Genomic DNA, 18281 nt, shown 5'->3' on the forward strand with positions numbered 1-18281 from the left:
CCCAAAGTGGTTGTTGGGATGTTTCTGCTTCACCAGGTTTCTGAGGCTGTAAATGTCAAGAGGAGACTGACTGCTCGTCTTCCTCTCTCAGCCACTGGTGGGTTGAAAAGCACCCGTTAGCTTGGCAGGACAACTTGCTGTGGGCTATGCACCAGAATTCTCTACACTGTCCTAATTATAAGGACATCATATGCTTTCTTAGGGTTTTTAGCATCTTACTGTGTTTAATACTGAAATAGTGAAAGACACTTGGTTTATTTACCTTGACCTTATTTGTTCAGTACATTTGTGTAGAATACCTTGTGCTCCCTTGATGCTGCACCATGAAAGAGACAGCTAAAATATATTTTTTTCTCATTTTAGCAAATACTACATGTGATGGGGATAAAGAATCAGAGGCTGAAGATGTTGAAACAGACAGTGGCAACTCGCCTGAAGAGTTGAGAAAGGTATGTTTAATCACTGTCACCCTAAGTAGATTGTCACCAGACAAGTAGATTTTAAAAATATATTTCTGAAATAATAACTTCAGTTTATTATTATAATATAAAGGGGTGTTGGGTTTTTTTTAGTTTGGGTTTAGAGTAACCGATAAGAAGTGAGTGAGGCTTTTCAATTTCTTTTTAATTAATTATTTTTATTTCTGAATTTTCCTGTAGGAAATAATGATTGGTTTCCAGTATCAGGCAGAGATTCCCCCTTATCTTGGAGAGTATAATGGTAATGAGAAAGGTAAAGAAAACTTTTGATTTGATCAGTGTTTCATCGAGTAAGTTACATTTTGATAATGTTTTTTTTAAAATACCTGATTACCTACCTCAGCTGTATTGCAGTAGGTTTTGGGGCCCAGGTTAGCTACCACAGTCGGGGTATTCAGGCTTGACGTAGGAAAAGTGTGTTAAAGTTAGCATGTGAATCAAGACACACCTGGTACAGTGCTCTTGGGCAGTATACTCAACACCTGTTAAACTAGTGCCATTCCTTTTAACAGGTAACCACTTGATCTGTGGTCTACACCACTGGGAAAGGGTGGAATGTTATTGCTGAAAGAATGAGAATGTTGAAAAAAAAAAGAATGAGAATGTTGGGGTAGAATTATCTAGGAAAGAAAACTCTTAAGTAAGCAAAAAGGTAAAAAAACCCCTTGCATTGTCCCAACCCCAAAAGTGCAAAGTATTTCCAGCGCTAGGACAGTATAAGGGTTCTGGTTTCTTTTGCTGAACTTTCTGCCCTTACTTGATGTATCAAGTGTTCTTTAGTTTCTCCTCACATTTTGGTAGTGTTCTCAAGGTATAGAGAAATGTTGTGGAAGAATGAGATGCAAGTACAATTTTCTAGCTGAATTTGGGAACCAAATAGATTGGGAGTATTCCTATGAGTTTCTCTGATAGGTTGATGCCATCCTGTGAAGACAGGAGGGCAGAAGCCACACGGCAAGCATGGCACTCAGTGTCCACCCCCACTTCCTCCGTGCTGGGTTATCTTCTGTCAAAATGAAGAGAAATTGGGCTCATTAGTATTAGCAGCTCCTAGCAACACTTGTTTTTCTCTAAACTTCTCTTAAAGTGACAGGTGATGGTCCTCCCCAGATAAGGAAACTGATAAGTAGTTGATTAAATTCAGGTGCCACAGCCTCCACCCATCACCCAGGTACTGCATACACCCCTGGAAACAAGTACATGCTGAGTATCTATTGGGCCTTACGTTAAACATAATGTAGATAATGTTCTCTCTTTCACAAACCCTGGAAGGAGCCCTGTTGGCATACTGCTCAAGGTATTAGACTGCCAACTGAAAGGCCATTAGTTCAAATCCACTTGCTGCTTCACAAGAGAAAGAGGGGACGTCTCCTTCAATGAAGATTTACATCCTCAAAAACCCAGTGGCTGGAACTGACTCAATAGCAGTGGGTTTTATCATAGATTTAAAGGCTGGAATGTCCTGGAAACAAGGGCATATTGGTTGAGGCATCCGTATTACTTCCTTGTATGGAGTAGAAGTTTTAGGTGAGGCTAAACCTTATTTTAATGACATCTTGTGTATCAGCCTATCATCCTCTTTAAGAGACTGAGGAAAGTTTACCTGACTGCTTACCATGCTTTCTTTAGGGAGTTCTGATTAAACTACTTCCTGAATCTTTAAGTAAAAATTCACTCTTAGAAAGAAATTGGTAATACTTAAATAATAATTGTATTAATAAATAAGGACATCAGTACATCATCAAATACTTTTATTCTAGATCTTTATTCTGCTTGTAGTTTTTTATTTTTAGGGTTTTTTTTATCCATTTAGGTAACTGAAGAGATAAGAGCACGAGGATTATTAAAACATTTACTCGTTCTTAAAGATTTTAAACTGTTTTTCACCCCTTCATTAGGGCATTGTAAGATACCACTACTGAGTGTTAAGCTTTACTAGGCATAGAAAAGTTGAGGGCCAGCCAAAGAGAAAAAGCCTCAGTAAGATGGATTGGCGTTCTTTTGTGCATAGGGCGGCTGGGAGTCAGAGCGACTCAGCGGCACCTGACAACAGGCATGGGAATTTTTCAGTCTAGTCACCAAAAAGCTGTTTGCTCTAACCACGGGGGCCTTTAACCTATAGTAACATTAAAAAAATATTTTTACATTTTAACTTTTACAGTTAAAAACTATATTTGCTAGATATTTAAAATGAGCCTTTCAATGTTAGTTTCTGGTCCCATTGTTTAGCCAGTCAGGAAGGGAAAGAACAGTTTGTGTATATATTTGAGTATGCTCATTAGTTTTAATATTCTTTATCAGTGTATGAAAATGAAGACCAGTTACTTTGGCAGCCTGGTGTGGTTTTGGAAAGCAAAGTTAAGGAATACCTTGTTGAGATTTCATTAAGAACCGGAAATGAAAAACTAATGGATCGGATTTCTGCAGGAACACACACAAGGGACAATGAACAGGTACACTCTGATTTCATTAAGACATAGTTTAACAGAGTATCTTCTTGATTTTGTTTTGACTTAGACATTATATGTGAACTGTGTATCTCTTTCTGTTATGGAGCTCCGATGGCTTAGTGGTAAGGAGTTGTGCTGCTAGCCGAAAGGCATGTGGTTCCAGTCCACCAGCTGCTCCTTGGGAAAAGTATGGGCTATCTTCTCTCAATTGCTATTTCCTGCCTCTGAAAGCTTCCTGGAGGGTCAGCTCTGAGTCGTATTGGACTCACAGTACATAACTATTCAGATATGTCTTATGTGTGAATGACCGGCTTATCTCTTTCTAATTAGGTTTTAACCATGGAAAAATACTGGTTTTACAAACAAAACTCCATACCCCAGAACTTAGATGTAACCTCTCCTTACAGTTGTATGTTTTTTCTTCTTGGTTTTTTTTTCTTTTTCATATATTTATGTATAATTTTGGTCTTATTATAGATGCCATTTTGTTTCCTTTTGATCACTTAAATAGGACTTTGCTGTTTCTTTCCCTTGCTAGTTTTTTAATAACTTCATTCTTAATGACTATATTTATTGTTCTAGAGTGATATGATTCTCACTTATTTTAAACTTTCTAGTGATTGGACTTTTTAGATTTTATGATAAAAATATTCTTTGAATTCTTGAAATTTTTTCAGACATCAATGAATTGTTTTTATTGCTTGTTAAAAACATGTATTAATTTGATGTCGAAGCTTTTGATAAGCTCCAGTGCCCAATATTCTCTGATCACCTGTGGCATAGGAGGCTGGAGTGGTGCCTGTCCAGGTTTTTGAGTGTGCTTTAGTGTGCCCTTCTGCCGTTTTTCCCTGTTCATGTCCCTGTTTCACTCCATATTGCTGACATAGGTAATCAGCAATAGTTAGACTTAATTACACTAATAACATAACAAAGGGGGAAAGGTGTAGTAACCTAACTTAAGAGAGAGTAGTGTACACCATTAATAAAGAAGTTCCATTGGGTTTTTAAGAAAATCTTCCATTCCAAGAACTTAATCTATTTACACTTTTTTTAGTCACTCACCATTGTTTTTTTGAACTTTACCTGTGTATCTCATTTGAAATTATAGTTATTTATGCTGACATTTATGGGCTCTCTGTTTTAGTCATATCTATAAATTGCTAATACAGGGAAAGAACAATTTTTTTAGTGTATATTTGTTTCAGACTACTGAAACTATTTCTTGGTGTTTGAGTTTTTTCTTAGGTTTTGTAGTTTTAAAGTTACTATCAAATGATACTTTTGTTCTTTCCTTCCCATTACCCATATTTCCTATTCCTGTGGTATATCTTATAGCATCAACTGTAATTCTCAGAGCTATTTGGTGGTGGTAGTGATGGGGTCTACTTCTCACAGAGCTGATCCATCTAAGATTTTCTTTCAGTGAGTAGTATTGACTCTCAAGACCTTAAAGTAATAAGGGTGTAGCAACTCCCTTGTGAATTTCTAGAGCTGTAATATTTGACTTGGAGCCCTGGTGGCATAGTTGTTAAAACTGGTAACCATAAACATCAGTATCTCAAACCCACCATCTACTCTGTGGGAGAAAAATGTGGCTCTTTGCTTCTGTAAAGATTCACAGGCTACATACAGGGTGGTTCTTTTCTGTCCTGTGGGGTGCTTAGTCAGAGTCCACATTGGCATTGGTGTGGATTTAAACTTTCACTGCCACGTCTTTCTTGTACAGTCATTTATATAAGCTACCCTTACAGTAAAAGTTACACAGTATACGTCATTTATTTAGAACTATTGTAGTTTTATCTTTTTGCATGTTACTCAGCTATTGTTGTTAAGTTGCAGCTAGCACATAGCCAGCCCTCCAGCAGGTTTTCAAAGGCTATAAATCCCACAAGAGGAGATTATCCATCTTTCTCCCACAGAGGCACTCTGGTTTCAGGCCACCCGAGAGACATCACCTCTGGATTAGTAGAGCGACTCCCTAGGGAATACATTATCAGACCTCCCTTTTTGCATATTAAAAATGGATATGTGCTTATCAAATATTTCTAATGCCAGTTGTAAAAAGAATATAGGCAGCATGGGATGGCTGTATCTGTCATCAACTACACAAAGGGAAACTGACCTCATCAACAACATCCACAGTACAAAACTAATTTCTGTAAGGTCAGACATAGCTCCCCATGCTGCAGAGGCACCTACTTCTAGTAGTTCCAACATGTCTGACTGCTCTGCCAGGTCCAGAATCCATTGCATTGGCCCCACACACACACTGTACTCCTTGCTTCCTCCTCTTTACTCATAGGAAGGAGCCTACCTTCCTGCTAAATCCACGCAGTTCAACTGGATGGGATAGCAGAAACCGACCAGTTCTGTAATGATTACTTTATACACATCCTGTCTTAAGTTCCCTCCCTGCCACTTAAGTGTTCAAAATTGATGACCAGGGAAACCATTTTGAACAATAAACCCATGATGCCAAACCCATTAGTAATCGGCTTGCTAATATTGAGCTGTCTTTATGCTCCTTGAAGCCTCCTTGGCGGTAGATTATAATTTAACTTTCAGTTGAACTTTACCTACTACTATTTAATATGTTCACAATTCCAAAGAGATTTAGTAGGATGACACTTCCTACTAAGTGGAAACACCTGAGGCCACTGTAAACCCATCACTAAAGATCCAGTCCTTCTAGTCCAGGCCTGCTGCTATTCCCTTTTATTAAAACACGCAGAGGCATTGAGAGGTGACACTGACACAAGACTCTAACTCTGCTTTTTCAAATCTTTATAAAAGACACTTAACATAAGGCTGTTCCCCAAGTTCAGAAAGCGAAGGATGGGGGGTGGAGAATGCGGCTGGTGGATAACTTCTGAGAGGAAGAGTGAGAATGAACACATCCTGCGGGTACCATGCGATAGTTATTTAGCCTAATTACTTGGGCAAACGTAGTCTCAGGTGACCTAAAATTAGAAAGCATGTCAGCAGTGTTTATGAAGACTCTTATGAAGACTCTTAAAATATGCTTGTTTTGTAAAAGACTGTTCAGTATAAACTTTTGATCATTTTTATTGATTGGCTGCTTCACCCCCAGGCATTATACGAACTTCTCAAGTGTAATCACAATACGAAGGAAGCAATCGAAAGGTATTGCTGCAATGGAAAGTCCTCTCAAGGTAAGGTGCACTCTCTGGATCAAGACAGGGAGATGACAGGGGATGGTCATTTGGGGATCAGAATGCGTAAACTATGGTAAAGGACAGAGCAATCCTATAACACTTTTGTAAGATCTGTGTTCATCTTCATAGCAAATAATTTTTTCCTTTTCTTGCCCTCTATTTTTAGACGTGCCAGAGATTGTCCAAATACAAATTAGTTAACCCCCTGTCACCTCCACTTTCTTGAAGAAATAGTTACAGAACAAAGCAGACCCCAGTGATGACAATATATCCAAAGTAATTAAAAAGAATGATTTTATAATTTCATTGAAAAAAGTTGTTTTCTTTATTTTTTTAAAAAATTAAATAGGAAATTAAAAGGAGATTAAGGCTTAAGAAGAACCATATAGTATAATCCACTGAATTTACTGCAAGAAGTATATTTGTAGTAATCATGTTGTATTTTTAGAGTGCTTTGGTTTTATTTGGTATGTGTCAAAACAAATGGTTAACTTTTGTTTCAGTGTTTTTGCTTTGTAAATGGAGTGCATGTACTGTAGCATTCATAAGTATATATAAAATAGAAGTAATACTTAGTAATGTTATACAAAGTACTTGGAAATATGTAAAAGCTGAAAATAATACATACAAGCTTGGAAATTAAGAATAGTCTATTGAAATGTTTCCTTGTAAAAGTTGCTTCTTTCTAAAAATTTCGGCTCTCTGAACTTTCAAATCCTAAGTATTGGGGTTTTTCCTTACTTCACACTATTAATAGTGGACTTCCTTTTAATGCCTTCAAAGACGTATCTCCCATTGTCATCAAACTAGGGATACTTCAGAAGTAAGGAAAAGTTATAAAGCACTCTGTGGCCCTCTGAAGGCCTTCAGAATTTCTCTTGTCACCTCAAGGAGTTTTTCAACCAAGATCTCCCAGGAAGTTAAATGTGATTTAGTGAGAGCAGGGATCGCTTCTTAACCTTGTTTGTATTTCTAATATATCCAGCTTAGAGCTCTGCATACAGATCCTAAATAAACAGACACTAATTATTTTAATAAGACTGCAAGCATGTGGTTTTTAATTAAATAATAGTTTTGGGGTAAAACCAAAATAAGGGTGCTCTTTTTTTTTCCATTTATGGATATAGCCTTTTTACCTTCTGATTTAATATATGCTCATTGTTTAAAAAATAAGAGAAAACAAATAGGAAAATGCGTATATTCTTTACCCTCCATGGAGGAAACAATATATTTGCATTTTTTTAAGCTTTCTGGTAGGAGTCTCACTTTTTTTTTAACTTGAAAGAAGAAAAATTTATTAGCTGGCAACCCAGAGGAACCCTTGTTCCAAAAATCTGGGCAAGAGTCTTTTAGTACTTTTAACTGAAGTCTCCTAAGTGCAGAACAATTTTATGTGTGTCAGTTGATGGCCTTTTACAGGGAAAACATACTGGGGTGAGGGGGAACTAGTAAATCACTTAGCTTTGATGCCAGTGAATTTTGTTCTGAAATTTCTTTAGAAGGAATGACTGCGTGGACGGAAGAAGAATGCCGGAGCTTTGAACATGCACTCATGCTTTTTGGAAAAGATTTTCATCTTATACAGAAGAATAAGGTACATCTTGGGCAAAATAAGCCTCACCTCTTGGCTTTGCGTTAATTCAGACACATAGTGACCCTTAGGACAAGATGGTATCTTTTTTTTCCTTTTTTTTAAAAAAATATTTTAGTATGTTTTGTGCATGTACCGTCAAATCGGATCTGACTGGTACATGAGGAGGTTGTTCTTCCGTCTCCAGCAAAGCATCTGGTGGATTCGAACCGCACACTTTCAGTGCAGCTTCTTGCCACTAGTCCATCAGAGCCCCCCAACAACATGGTATCTTTACAGAAGACTGTTTATCACTCTGTGTCATCAGTTGCCTAGTGGGAGAATGGGTTTGAACTTCTGTCCTTTTAGTGCAGCTGAACGTTTAACTACCGAGTGGTCAAACTCTTTGTTAGGCAAATTGGTAATGAGAAATTACTGTCATCATTATAACCAAAATCAAACCTACAGTAACTGAGTTGATTATGACACATGATGACCCCCAGTTTGGGTTTCTGAGGCTATAACCCTTTATAGGTGATTTACAAATCTATTACCTTTCCAAATCGACTCTTTACCTTCTTGGCTACCGGGCTCCCTAAATAGATGATAGGCACATTTCTAAGATGAGTGAAGGGAACGACAATGTAATGTCCAATGGTGGAATGATGAGAACAGTATCATAAAACAAAGGAAGACATCACGAATGTAGGAGGAATGCAAATGCAAATTAGAGGGAGGAGGGGAGGATGATGTGGTTACATTGGGAGGAGTAGAACTGATGTAGAACAAGATATGTATGAATAGTTGACTGAAAAACTAACTTACTTTGTAAACTCTCACAAATCACAATTTACAAAAGACTTGATCCTGTATTGCTGTTGCTATTGTACGTACTTTTGAGTCAGAACAACTCACAAAGAAGAAAGAATCCAGCAGATTCAAACTGCAGGACTTTGGGTTGGTAGCACAGCTCCTCCTTAACACTAACTATCAGAGTGCCCTATCCTAGTTTAGTGCTTTTTATCAGAATATACTCACTAATTAGGGGAATGATACAGTACCTTCCTAAATGGGTACTGATTAAACAGGGCAGAAAAATTTATTGGATAAAGATTCAGGATTTTGTCTGATCCAGAATGTACAGTTGCACTCATAACTGTGGCTCTATGTCATTAGAGGAACCCTAGTCTATATCTAGAGCCCAGTTAGTGAGGCCCAGATTTTACTGTTGTTCTTACCAAACTCTATTGGAGTTAAAAATCCAGACACTTTTGAGGAAGCAACCTTCACCTAGTGAACTATCTGAAATTCCAGGCACAAGGTCGTGCTGATGCCTTCATCAAGGGTTCTTAACCCCTCTTGGATCATAGAACCCTTTGAGAATCTGATGAGTTTCTGGCCCTTCTACCCAGAAAACTATGTCCCTGTATGTGTAATTTTGGGAATTAAAACCCCCTGTGTGTGTACCTTCTCAGGGTTCAATACATTATAAATTTTTAAAGGCCAAGAACTTTTGGCCTTTAGAAAAGTAGCCTCATTATCACATAAAGACATTTCTGATTAATAAGTGTTTGGAAATTCATAATTGAGAAGATAGAAAATTAGGCTTGTGGATTGACACTATAGTGTTATAGTTTGGTTTTTGTTTTGTGTTTTGGTGGTGGTTTTTTCATATTAACAAAACAGGGAGAATTTGCTGTTTTTCTTTTAAATCCATTTTTTGGCTTGTCAGGTGAGAACTAGAACAGTTGCTGAATGTGTAGCTTTCTACTACATGTGGAAGAAATCTGAACGTTATGATTACTTTGCTCAACAAACAAGATTTGGAAAGAAACGATATAACCATCACCCTGGAGTGACGTAAGTGTCATGGGCATCGTGTCAGTAATTCTTTGTTTTTAACTGTAATGAGCAACCCTAAAATTATTGGGGTATGTTTTTCAGGGACTATATGGACCGTTTGGTAGATGCAACAGAAGATGTGGGTGGGACGGTAAATTCTTCAGCCTTAACTTCTAACCGCCCTGAGCCTGTTCCTGATCAGCAGCTCAACATTCTGAACTCTTTAAGTGCCAGTGACTTGTCAGGTAAAACAAACATCTTTTCTGTGGTTTGAATATAGCTTTGGGCAAAGCTTGTTGTCATAGCATGCTGCTCTTTGGTGCTATTGGGTGTCTCTTGACTCATCGCAGCCCTACATTTAACAAAATGAAATTCTCCAATCCCTCACCATCCCACAATCTCTGCTATGCTTAAGGCCATTGTTGGGAGGCACTATGTCTGTCCAGCTCATTGCAAGTCTTTATTTTCTTTCATTGACCCTTTAACTTTACTGTGCATAGGGATTGGCCCTTTCTAATAACATGCCCAAAGTATGTGAGTAAATCACCATCTTTGCTTATAAAAAGTATTTTGGCTGCACTTCATGCCAGATGGATTTATTTACTCTTTTGGCAGTCTATGGTGCAGTCAATATTTTTTGAGACCACCATAACTCAAAAGCATCAGATCTCAAAAAAAAAAAAGCATCAGATCTCTTTCTTGTTTATTGTCTAACTTTCATATGTGTATGAGGTGATTAAAAAGATCATGCCTTGGGGCAAGTACACCTTAGTCTTTAAAGTGACATCCTTGCTCTTTAGCACTCTAGAGAGGTCCTTGGCAATAGATTTCATGATGGAATACATCATATGATTTCTTGACTGCTCCTTCAATGGATGTGATTTTAGATTTCGAGTTAAAGGAAATCCTTGATAATTACACTGTTTTCTACATTTGTCACGATGTTAATTTGGTCGAATTGTGAGGTTGGTTATTTTCTTCATGTTGAAATATCATTCATACTGAAGGCTGTATCATCTTTGACCTTCATTCCTAAATGCTTCGGGTCTTCTTGGTTTTATCAATTAAGTTTATGCAAATAACACAGGTTGTTCTTCAGTCCTAATGCTACGTTCTTCATATACTTCCAGTTCTCAGAGTACTTGCTCTTCATACAGATTGAATAGATATAGCGAATGAATGCAACCCTCACAACACTCCTTTTCTGATTTTGTACCATGCAGTGTATTTTTGTGCAGTTCAAATGACTGCTTCTTGGCCTATATGTGGATTTTACATGAGCACAATTAAGTGTTGATTCCCATTCTTCTCAATGGTAGCCACAATTTATGATGATACAACCTTTTCGTAAAACATTCTGGTATTCTCTGTTTTTAGCAAAGATCCATTTGACATCAGCAGTGATGATATCCCTTATTTCAGGGCCTCTTCTGTACCTATTTGTAATTTTTGGAAGTTCCAGTTTATGTAGACTGCTCTTGCTGTTTCTGAGTAATTAATCTTCAGCAAGATTTTACTTGCATGTGGTATTAATGATGTTGCTTGATAAAGTCTGCATTCTGTTTGATCACTTTTGATTTTTTTAATATGAACAAAAAGAGAAATGTTTTAGCTGGTGAACTAGTTAGCTGTCTTCCTAATTTCTTAGCACTTAGCTTTATTCTAAATCTGAGGCTACATGTATTTGTTGAAGCACCTCAGTTGGTATTCTTTCAATTCCCAGAGACTTATTTTTTGCCATTGTGGTCAGTGTAGTTTGAACTCCTTTCTTCAGTACTGTTGATAGTACTGAAGTACTGTATGCTTCTTCTAGAAGTACTTTTGAAAGTTGGTTTCCTGGAACAGTAACTCTCTTCCCCCCCCCCCATCTTCTTTTGATGCCTCCAGCCTCACTCAGTGTTTGCCCATGGAATTCTTCAGTGTTGCTATTTGGGGCTGCTTTTCTTTATTCCACCCCACAGTTCTTTCAGCTTGGGAAATGCTGGTGGGGTTCTTCCCTTTTGTTTGCTAACTCCAGGACTTTGCACATTTCCTTATAGTACTGTGCTTTCTCTTCTTGATCCATCCTTAGAAATCTGCTCAGCTGTATTAATTCATAGTTTATTCTTTTCACTTTAGCTTTTCTATATTCCAGAGCGAGTCTCAGAATTTCTTCTTACATTCATTTTGGTCTTTGTTTTTTTCTTGTCTTTTTAGTTACCTTTTGCGTTCTTCATGTGTGATATCCTTGATGTGAGCCCACAGTTCATCTGGTCTTCAGTCATTAGTATTCAGTGCATCAAATTTATTCTTGAGATGGTCTCTAAATTCAGGTGGGATATATTCAAGGTCATATTTTGACTTTCGTGGACTTGTTTTAATTTTCCTCAGCTTCACCTTGAACCTATATATGAGCAATTGATGGTCTGTTCCGCAGTCAGCCCCTGACCTTTTTCTGACTGATGATATTGAGCTTCTCCACCATCTCTTTCCACAGATGTAGTCGATTTGACTCCTGAATGTTCCAATCAGCGAGGTCCACGTGTATAGTCGCCGTTTATGTTTTTTAAAAAAAGGTATTTGCGATGAATAAGTTGGTTGTACAAAATGCTATCACATAATCTTGTGCCTCGTTTATATCACCAAGGCTGTATTTTTCAATTATCAGTCCTTCTTCCTTGTTTCCAACTTTTGCATTCCAATCACCAATTGTTATTAATGTATCTTGATTGCATGTTTGATCAGACTGCGGAAGTTGGTAGCATTCCTCAATTTCTTCATCTTTGACTTTAGTGGTTGGTGCGTAAATTTGAGTAATCGTCTAATTAACAGGTCCTCCTTGTATGCATTTGGATAGTATTCCCATCACTGACAGCATTGTATTTTCAGGAGAGATCCTGAAATATTTCATGCCCTTGGATTACATCATTAAACTGTTTTCTGTTTCTTTGTAGCTTTGACTAACAGTGTGGCGACCGTCTGCAGCCCGCCAGATGTGAATTGTTTGGATGATAGCTTTCCTCCACTGGGCAACACTCCCCGTGGACAAGTCAATCATGTGCCTGTTGTAACAGAAGAGTTACTCCCCTTGCCCAGCAATGGGGAAAGCGATTGCTATAACCTGTTTGAGACTGGATTTTATCACTCAGAGCTAAACCCTATGAACATGTGCAGTGAGGAGTCAGAAAGACCAGCAAAGAGATTGAAAATGGGCATCGCTGTCCCCGAATCCTTTATGAATGAGGTGTCTGTAAATAATTTAGGTGTGGACTTTGAAAATCACACACATCATATCACCAGTGCCAAAATGGCTGTCTCAGTGGCTGACTTTGGCAATCTATCTGCCAGCGAGACCAATGGTTTCATCAGCACCCACGCTCTGCATCAGCACACCGCCCTGCACTCGGAGTGAAGCGGCCGGGAGCTTCGAATAGCGGGTGTGCAGTACCAGTAAACTCGAGGGGAGCTATCAGGTTTGCTTAGTCTTTCACTGGAAGTTTGAACCTTTTTCACTATGACATCAGTGATGTCAGTATGTATAGAACTATATCTTGATTTATCAAGAGTATTTTCATTTTTCAATCCATAAATGTGGAAATGAACTATAATCAGCAGAGTTGGGAACTAAGATTGAACTCTGTGGTGCAGCTTTAAGCTCTGCTTCTCTCTTCCTCACCCCCAGATACCTCCACCCCACTCCCTCTGTTTTCTATTTTTTCTGGTCCCCACTGCCCTCCTTCCCAGTTTAAAACCTGTAGACAGAGGCCACCAGCTCAAAACCAGCACAGAAGTTCTGAACTGAATAGAGTGGCTTCTTTTCATGTAAATTCTTTTGCCGAAATGGATGCAGTGGAAAACAATGTTTACAGGTACCAATCTTGATCCCTGCTTAATGTAGCATTTTTGTTGTTGTTGTTTTATTTTTCTTAATTAAATAAAAGCAGGGGTAGGTTTCTTTAAACTGCACAAACATGCAAGGTTTTTTTCTTTTTTTTTTTTTTAATGGAAACTTCTCTCATGTTATTCAAGTAGAGCACTTCAGTTTACAAAACAGCAAATCCATCTATGTGGAAGCCAGCACAAGGAACTGCGTGCAAATTACGAAGACGCTTGCTTGGATCCTTTTGCAAAATTTTAGACCAGGGCTCCTTTACAAAGAATGAGTCATCTTACTGCCAGAAGATTTCTGTGTAACTTCGTTTATTGGCTAAAAATCTGGCCTTTGGAAGATGTGGTGTTCTGATTGGAGTTTTGTCCACCATTGTCAAGATTGTAATCTTAAAAATCAATACTGGTCATTGTATAATTTAGTTTATCCTGAGGAACAGTCTAAAAAGCCTCAGTTATTACCATTCAGTGGTTTACATTTTGGGACACCCCTTCTGTTGTTTGTAGCACTGCAGTTCAAAGTGTTAATATTTAGGAGGGACTTCTAGACTTTATACATAATGCAGTAGAACCTTGAAGTATATTTAAGCTTTTTTGTTTAGTTTGATCATTTGACAAGAAAAATGTGAGTTCCTATATGATACGGTACTTTACCACTTTATGTTTCAAAAATATGGACATTCAGATGCATCTCAAATTTTATTTTCCAAGCATTGGTAGTGAGAAGCTATCACCCTAAACTTTGGCCATTTTGTTACACAGACTTTTGTATATTTTAAGCTCTAAGGTGAATTTAAACAATATGTGATAAACTATTATAATAAACTATCCTTTCATAGAACATTTAAAACAATTTTACCTTACCCCTCTCCCATGTTAATGAATTAAAAAAAAAATTTATTGTGTTGCTTTGCAAAAAACTTAAATGTTTGACTGCATTGCTGGTATTTGTAAGCATAAGTAGCTTCAAGGTTATGCTGATGAGTAGATAGTATGTAGTAACCTTAGTAGTGATTGAAAGGGAGGGTATTTATTATACAAACTGTGAACTGCAATGACATCCTTCCTTTTGGATGATGTGTGTTCTTGTTTTTCTTTGCAGCATTTTAATGAAGATTGCTTTGAAGTGTTTACGCAGTAGCACATTTACTAGAAAATTTAGTTTAGCACAGTGGACAAAAGTAGTTAAATTAATAACTTAAAAAAACCAGTCTCTAATTTATACATCTAAAGTCTAGCATTCTTTTATGCACACAGTGAATAATGGGTAGCCTGGGCCCTTTTGTTGCTTTCTGATATTTCATCCAAGTTGTCAGCTTCTTATTGCTGTGTTGTTGTGCTAAACTTTGAACCGTATTTCTTGTGTTAATAATCAGTACATTTTGTAAGATACTGGCCATAATCTTCCATTGTAACTTTACTTTTGACTCTGGGTTTACAGTGGCTGGTTTGTATAAAATAATTTACACAAAGATGACTGAATGCTAATACCAGTTGCACTTAAATGAACATGCCCATTCTCAGTAGCTGATGCAGTAATATATTCAGTTTATCTATGCATTGCTGGGATCTTGATATAAGATGGAAACGGTGTTTCCTATCTAAAGTTTGGATTATCAGCAAGTTGAATGGACACTTTAGTTATTTAATAAAGATTTTTGACCAAAATCCAGAAAATGGTATGAGAGAAAAAGAAATTCCAGCTAGCTTAATAGATTTTTAAATACCAACCTGATTTTAGCCTCTTAGAGAGTGCTACCTAGCTGGTAACGTTTACTTTTAATTCCTTGATAAAATGAGGCAATAATTTGCAAGATTTTTGTATATATATGTAAATTCTTCATATCTTTTTAGATCTAATTCAATATTTTCTGACTACTTCTACCGTGTATAAATACCATTTTTGTGCATGCTTGATGTGACATTCATAATTGTACCACTATAACTTTATCCATGTAAGATAGCTATTTATTGAATTTTCTTTTAAAAGCTGGATTTACTGTTGTTTTTCTTTCAGTTTAAGCATTTTAACAAAGAATTTGTTACTGTTTATTAAAAGAATTGCATTTGAGAGCATGAAAATAGCAAATTTGTAATCATATGAAGAAACAATGCCTTTCTTATCAAGTGTTAAGCACAATTCTTGTAACAAACTGTGATGAATTCTTTTTCTTTCCCTTTGCCACATTATTTTCGTATGAACAAACCAAAAATCCATGGTGAGCAATTGCATTGTTGGCTGGTGTGTCTTTTATGTACTGGGAATTTGAAGAGGAGAGCGGATTCATTTAGAAATGTAACTGGTGCTGTGACTATAGCAATACTTTACTTTTGTTAGTCATACTTCATCTTTTTCATTCTAGCTTTTTAAATGTTTAGTTTTCCTCTTGTCATAGTCAACTGCTGAATTTACTTGAAAGATGTAGAATACTGCTTAAAAAAATACTAAAGTGTGTACAATTAGGTCACCTGTTTTCCTTTTTAATTTTTAAAAGGAATTGTGCAATTGTTTCCTTTTTAATTTTTAAAATTGAGGGTCATAAATATTTGACAGTGTCAGATCTAATAGAGCATAGTGATACTATTTAATTTTACCAAAGTCTCTAGTGAGTATTTCAACTTTGAATGTAAACTAACAAATGAACATGACCACCAAGGAGATTGTTTTTGCCCAGAGTTTCAAAGCACATTGTCTACAAATGGAAATTGAAATAATTTATAAGAATATTGACATTGCTATGTTTTTTAAAAAGTTCCTAATTTTTCACTAAAAGGAGGAAACTGTTAGTTTTATTGTTAAATATGGTAGATATTAATATTCTTCTTAGACAACCAGTGATTCCAATTGTCCCAGTTTGAAATAAGTACCCTGTGAGTATGAGATAAATTAGTGACAATCAGAACAAGTTTTAGTATCAGATGTTCAAGAGGAAGTTGCTATTGTTGCATTGATTTTAATATTTGTACATAAACACTGATTTTTTTGAGCATTATTTTGTATTTGTTGTACTTTAATACCTGGTGTACAGTTCCAGAAATAAAAATCTGGAAATCTTTTTTTTTTTTCCTTGGTTCGTGTGAGTATTTGCCCCAAATAGATTTTTTGAATCAACAAATCTTGAGCTATGCCAAATGAGTATTTTACCACTGTTAAATTGGGTTTGCTATCAAGTCAGAACTAATTTACCCTTCAGTGGGTTTTCAGAGGCAGTATATTGCATGGGAGGAGACTGCCCATCTTTCTCCCATGAAGCAGCTGGTAGGTTAGAACGCTTTGCTTAGAACTTCTTTAAGTTGTCTCTGTTGTTATTATGTGCTGTCAAGTCAGAACCAACTTATACCTGACCCTCCAGCGGATCTTTGAGGCAGGAGATTGCCCATCCTTCTCCTGCAGAATAGCTGGTAGATTTGAACCGCACGCCTTGGGGATTGTAGCGCATCTCTGTGCCACTAGGGCCACCAGAGCTCCCTAAATTTGGGTTTAGGTATAATAAATATATAATAGACAAGTCATTTTAGGTTAAATATGCTTTTCTTAACTCCTCTAAAATTGTCTTCTGTCTGTAATAGGGTTAGTACTATGCCAAACTCTACTGTTAGTTTCATTCTGGGAACATTCAACTATTGTGCCTTCCTTAAGAGGACCCTTGGTGGCTCAGCAGTTAAGTGTTCAGTTGGAAATGAAAGGTCTGAGGTTTAAACCCACCAGTACTTCACTTGCTTTCATTAGAACTTTCTCTAGTATTGTTAATAGGCAGTGATCAGAAAGCCCATAATACTCGGATTTTTCACAAAGGCAGTAGGAAGCTAATTCAGAGCAAAAACCTTGACTACTTCTGCCTTGGTTACTCATGTAAAGGCACTTTCCTTCCACGGCTGCGTGAGGGCCTTACTGTGCAGGGCTCTCTAGTGGACGGATTCACAGAAGTGCCTTCAGAGGGGGCGCGTGCACAAGTGTGATGGATACAGCAAGTGCCAGATGAGTACTTCAGGGTGTTTCAGGCTTTTAAGGGAGTGAGGAGAAGCCTCCTGGAAGGAGAATAGTTTCTAGTGCCCTCCAGACCTTTTACATTTTTGTAATTTCCATCAGTGATGGGCTTTTGGAGTCCGCTGTCTCCCTGACTTGTCAGAGGCCTTGTGGCCTCTCTCTATAGACTTGGGCACTTCAGCATAAACACTTGGCATGTCCGTTCTCCTGGGATACAGCACTGGTCACCGCTTCCCATCCAAATAAGTGATCTTGCGATGTCTGTATGGGCTCTCTGTGACAAGGGTACACAGGAGGATTCACTGGGAAGTCTTGGACTAGGAAGGCTCACATGGTTTTCTAAGTTGAATAGATAGCAGTTGACTTTGGAGAGACTCCCAAGTGTAAACCTTGATTTTGATGAGTGCTGGTTACAAGCCAATAACTGCCACAGAGTTGTTTTCTGGTATAGAATAAGCATTTCGTCACAGGTGAGATGTGAAAGCCATTTACAAATTCTAAAAATCCATAAGAAGAAATGAAATTATGATTTTAATGTTTTAAATGTGAATGTTTTCTTTTATAAAAATATCCTGACTGTATCCCTCCAGCCCAGACTGAGTCATACTCCTGCTGTCAGCATTCTGTCAGCAGGAATCCTATTTTATTCCTATAGTACTTCATTCACTAAGTTGACGTAACAGGATCTTCTCGATTAAGAAGACTGATGTCTCTACAAGGTGAGCGAGCTTCCCAGTCATCTTAGGATCTTGGAGACATAACTAAATGGTAAATGAAAGGAAGAATGTCAGAAATATTCTCATGGTTGCAATACACATACATGCTGAATCAGACTACCTGGACAGTCCTATTGATTTAACAAGAAAAATTTCCTTTAGCTGTGAGGCAAATGAATGAGATACTGGCACA

At 37.4% G+C, this 18281-nt stretch overlaps 1 protein-coding gene across 3 annotated transcripts in view; it reads left to right on the forward strand.

Annotated features, from left to right (window-relative positions):
• MIER3 (mesoderm induction early response 1, family member 3) overlaps window positions 1-16442 on the forward strand; it is a 39025-nt gene extending 22583 nt beyond the window's left edge. Inside the window, exons 6-13 of one of the 3 annotated variants that reach the window (XM_006891531.1) lie at window positions 364-449; window positions 660-732; window positions 2781-2932; window positions 6021-6102; window positions 7608-7699; window positions 9408-9535; window positions 9620-9762; window positions 12451-16442. In XM_006891531.1, the coding sequence (XP_006891593.1) occupies window positions 364-449; window positions 660-732; window positions 2781-2932; window positions 6021-6102; window positions 7608-7699; window positions 9408-9535; window positions 9620-9762; window positions 12451-12908 (1214 nt within the window). In that variant the 3' untranslated portion in view covers window positions 12909-16442. Of the gene's footprint in view, window positions 1-363; window positions 450-659; window positions 733-2780; window positions 2933-6020; window positions 6103-7604; window positions 7700-9407; window positions 9536-9619; window positions 9763-12450 lie in introns of all 3 variants that reach the window. The other 2 variants (XM_006891530.1, XM_006891532.1) reach the window with 2 other exon arrangements.
• The last annotated feature ends 1839 nt before the right edge of the window (window positions 16443-18281 follow it).

Source organism: Elephantulus edwardii, unplaced genomic scaffold (assembly GCF_000299155.1).
Source record: "Elephantulus edwardii isolate Elephantulus edwardi_28Jun2011 unplaced genomic scaffold, EleEdw1.0 scaffold00099, whole genome shotgun sequence".
Classification (NCBI taxonomy): domain Eukaryota; kingdom Metazoa; phylum Chordata; class Mammalia; order Macroscelidea; family Macroscelididae; genus Elephantulus; species Elephantulus edwardii.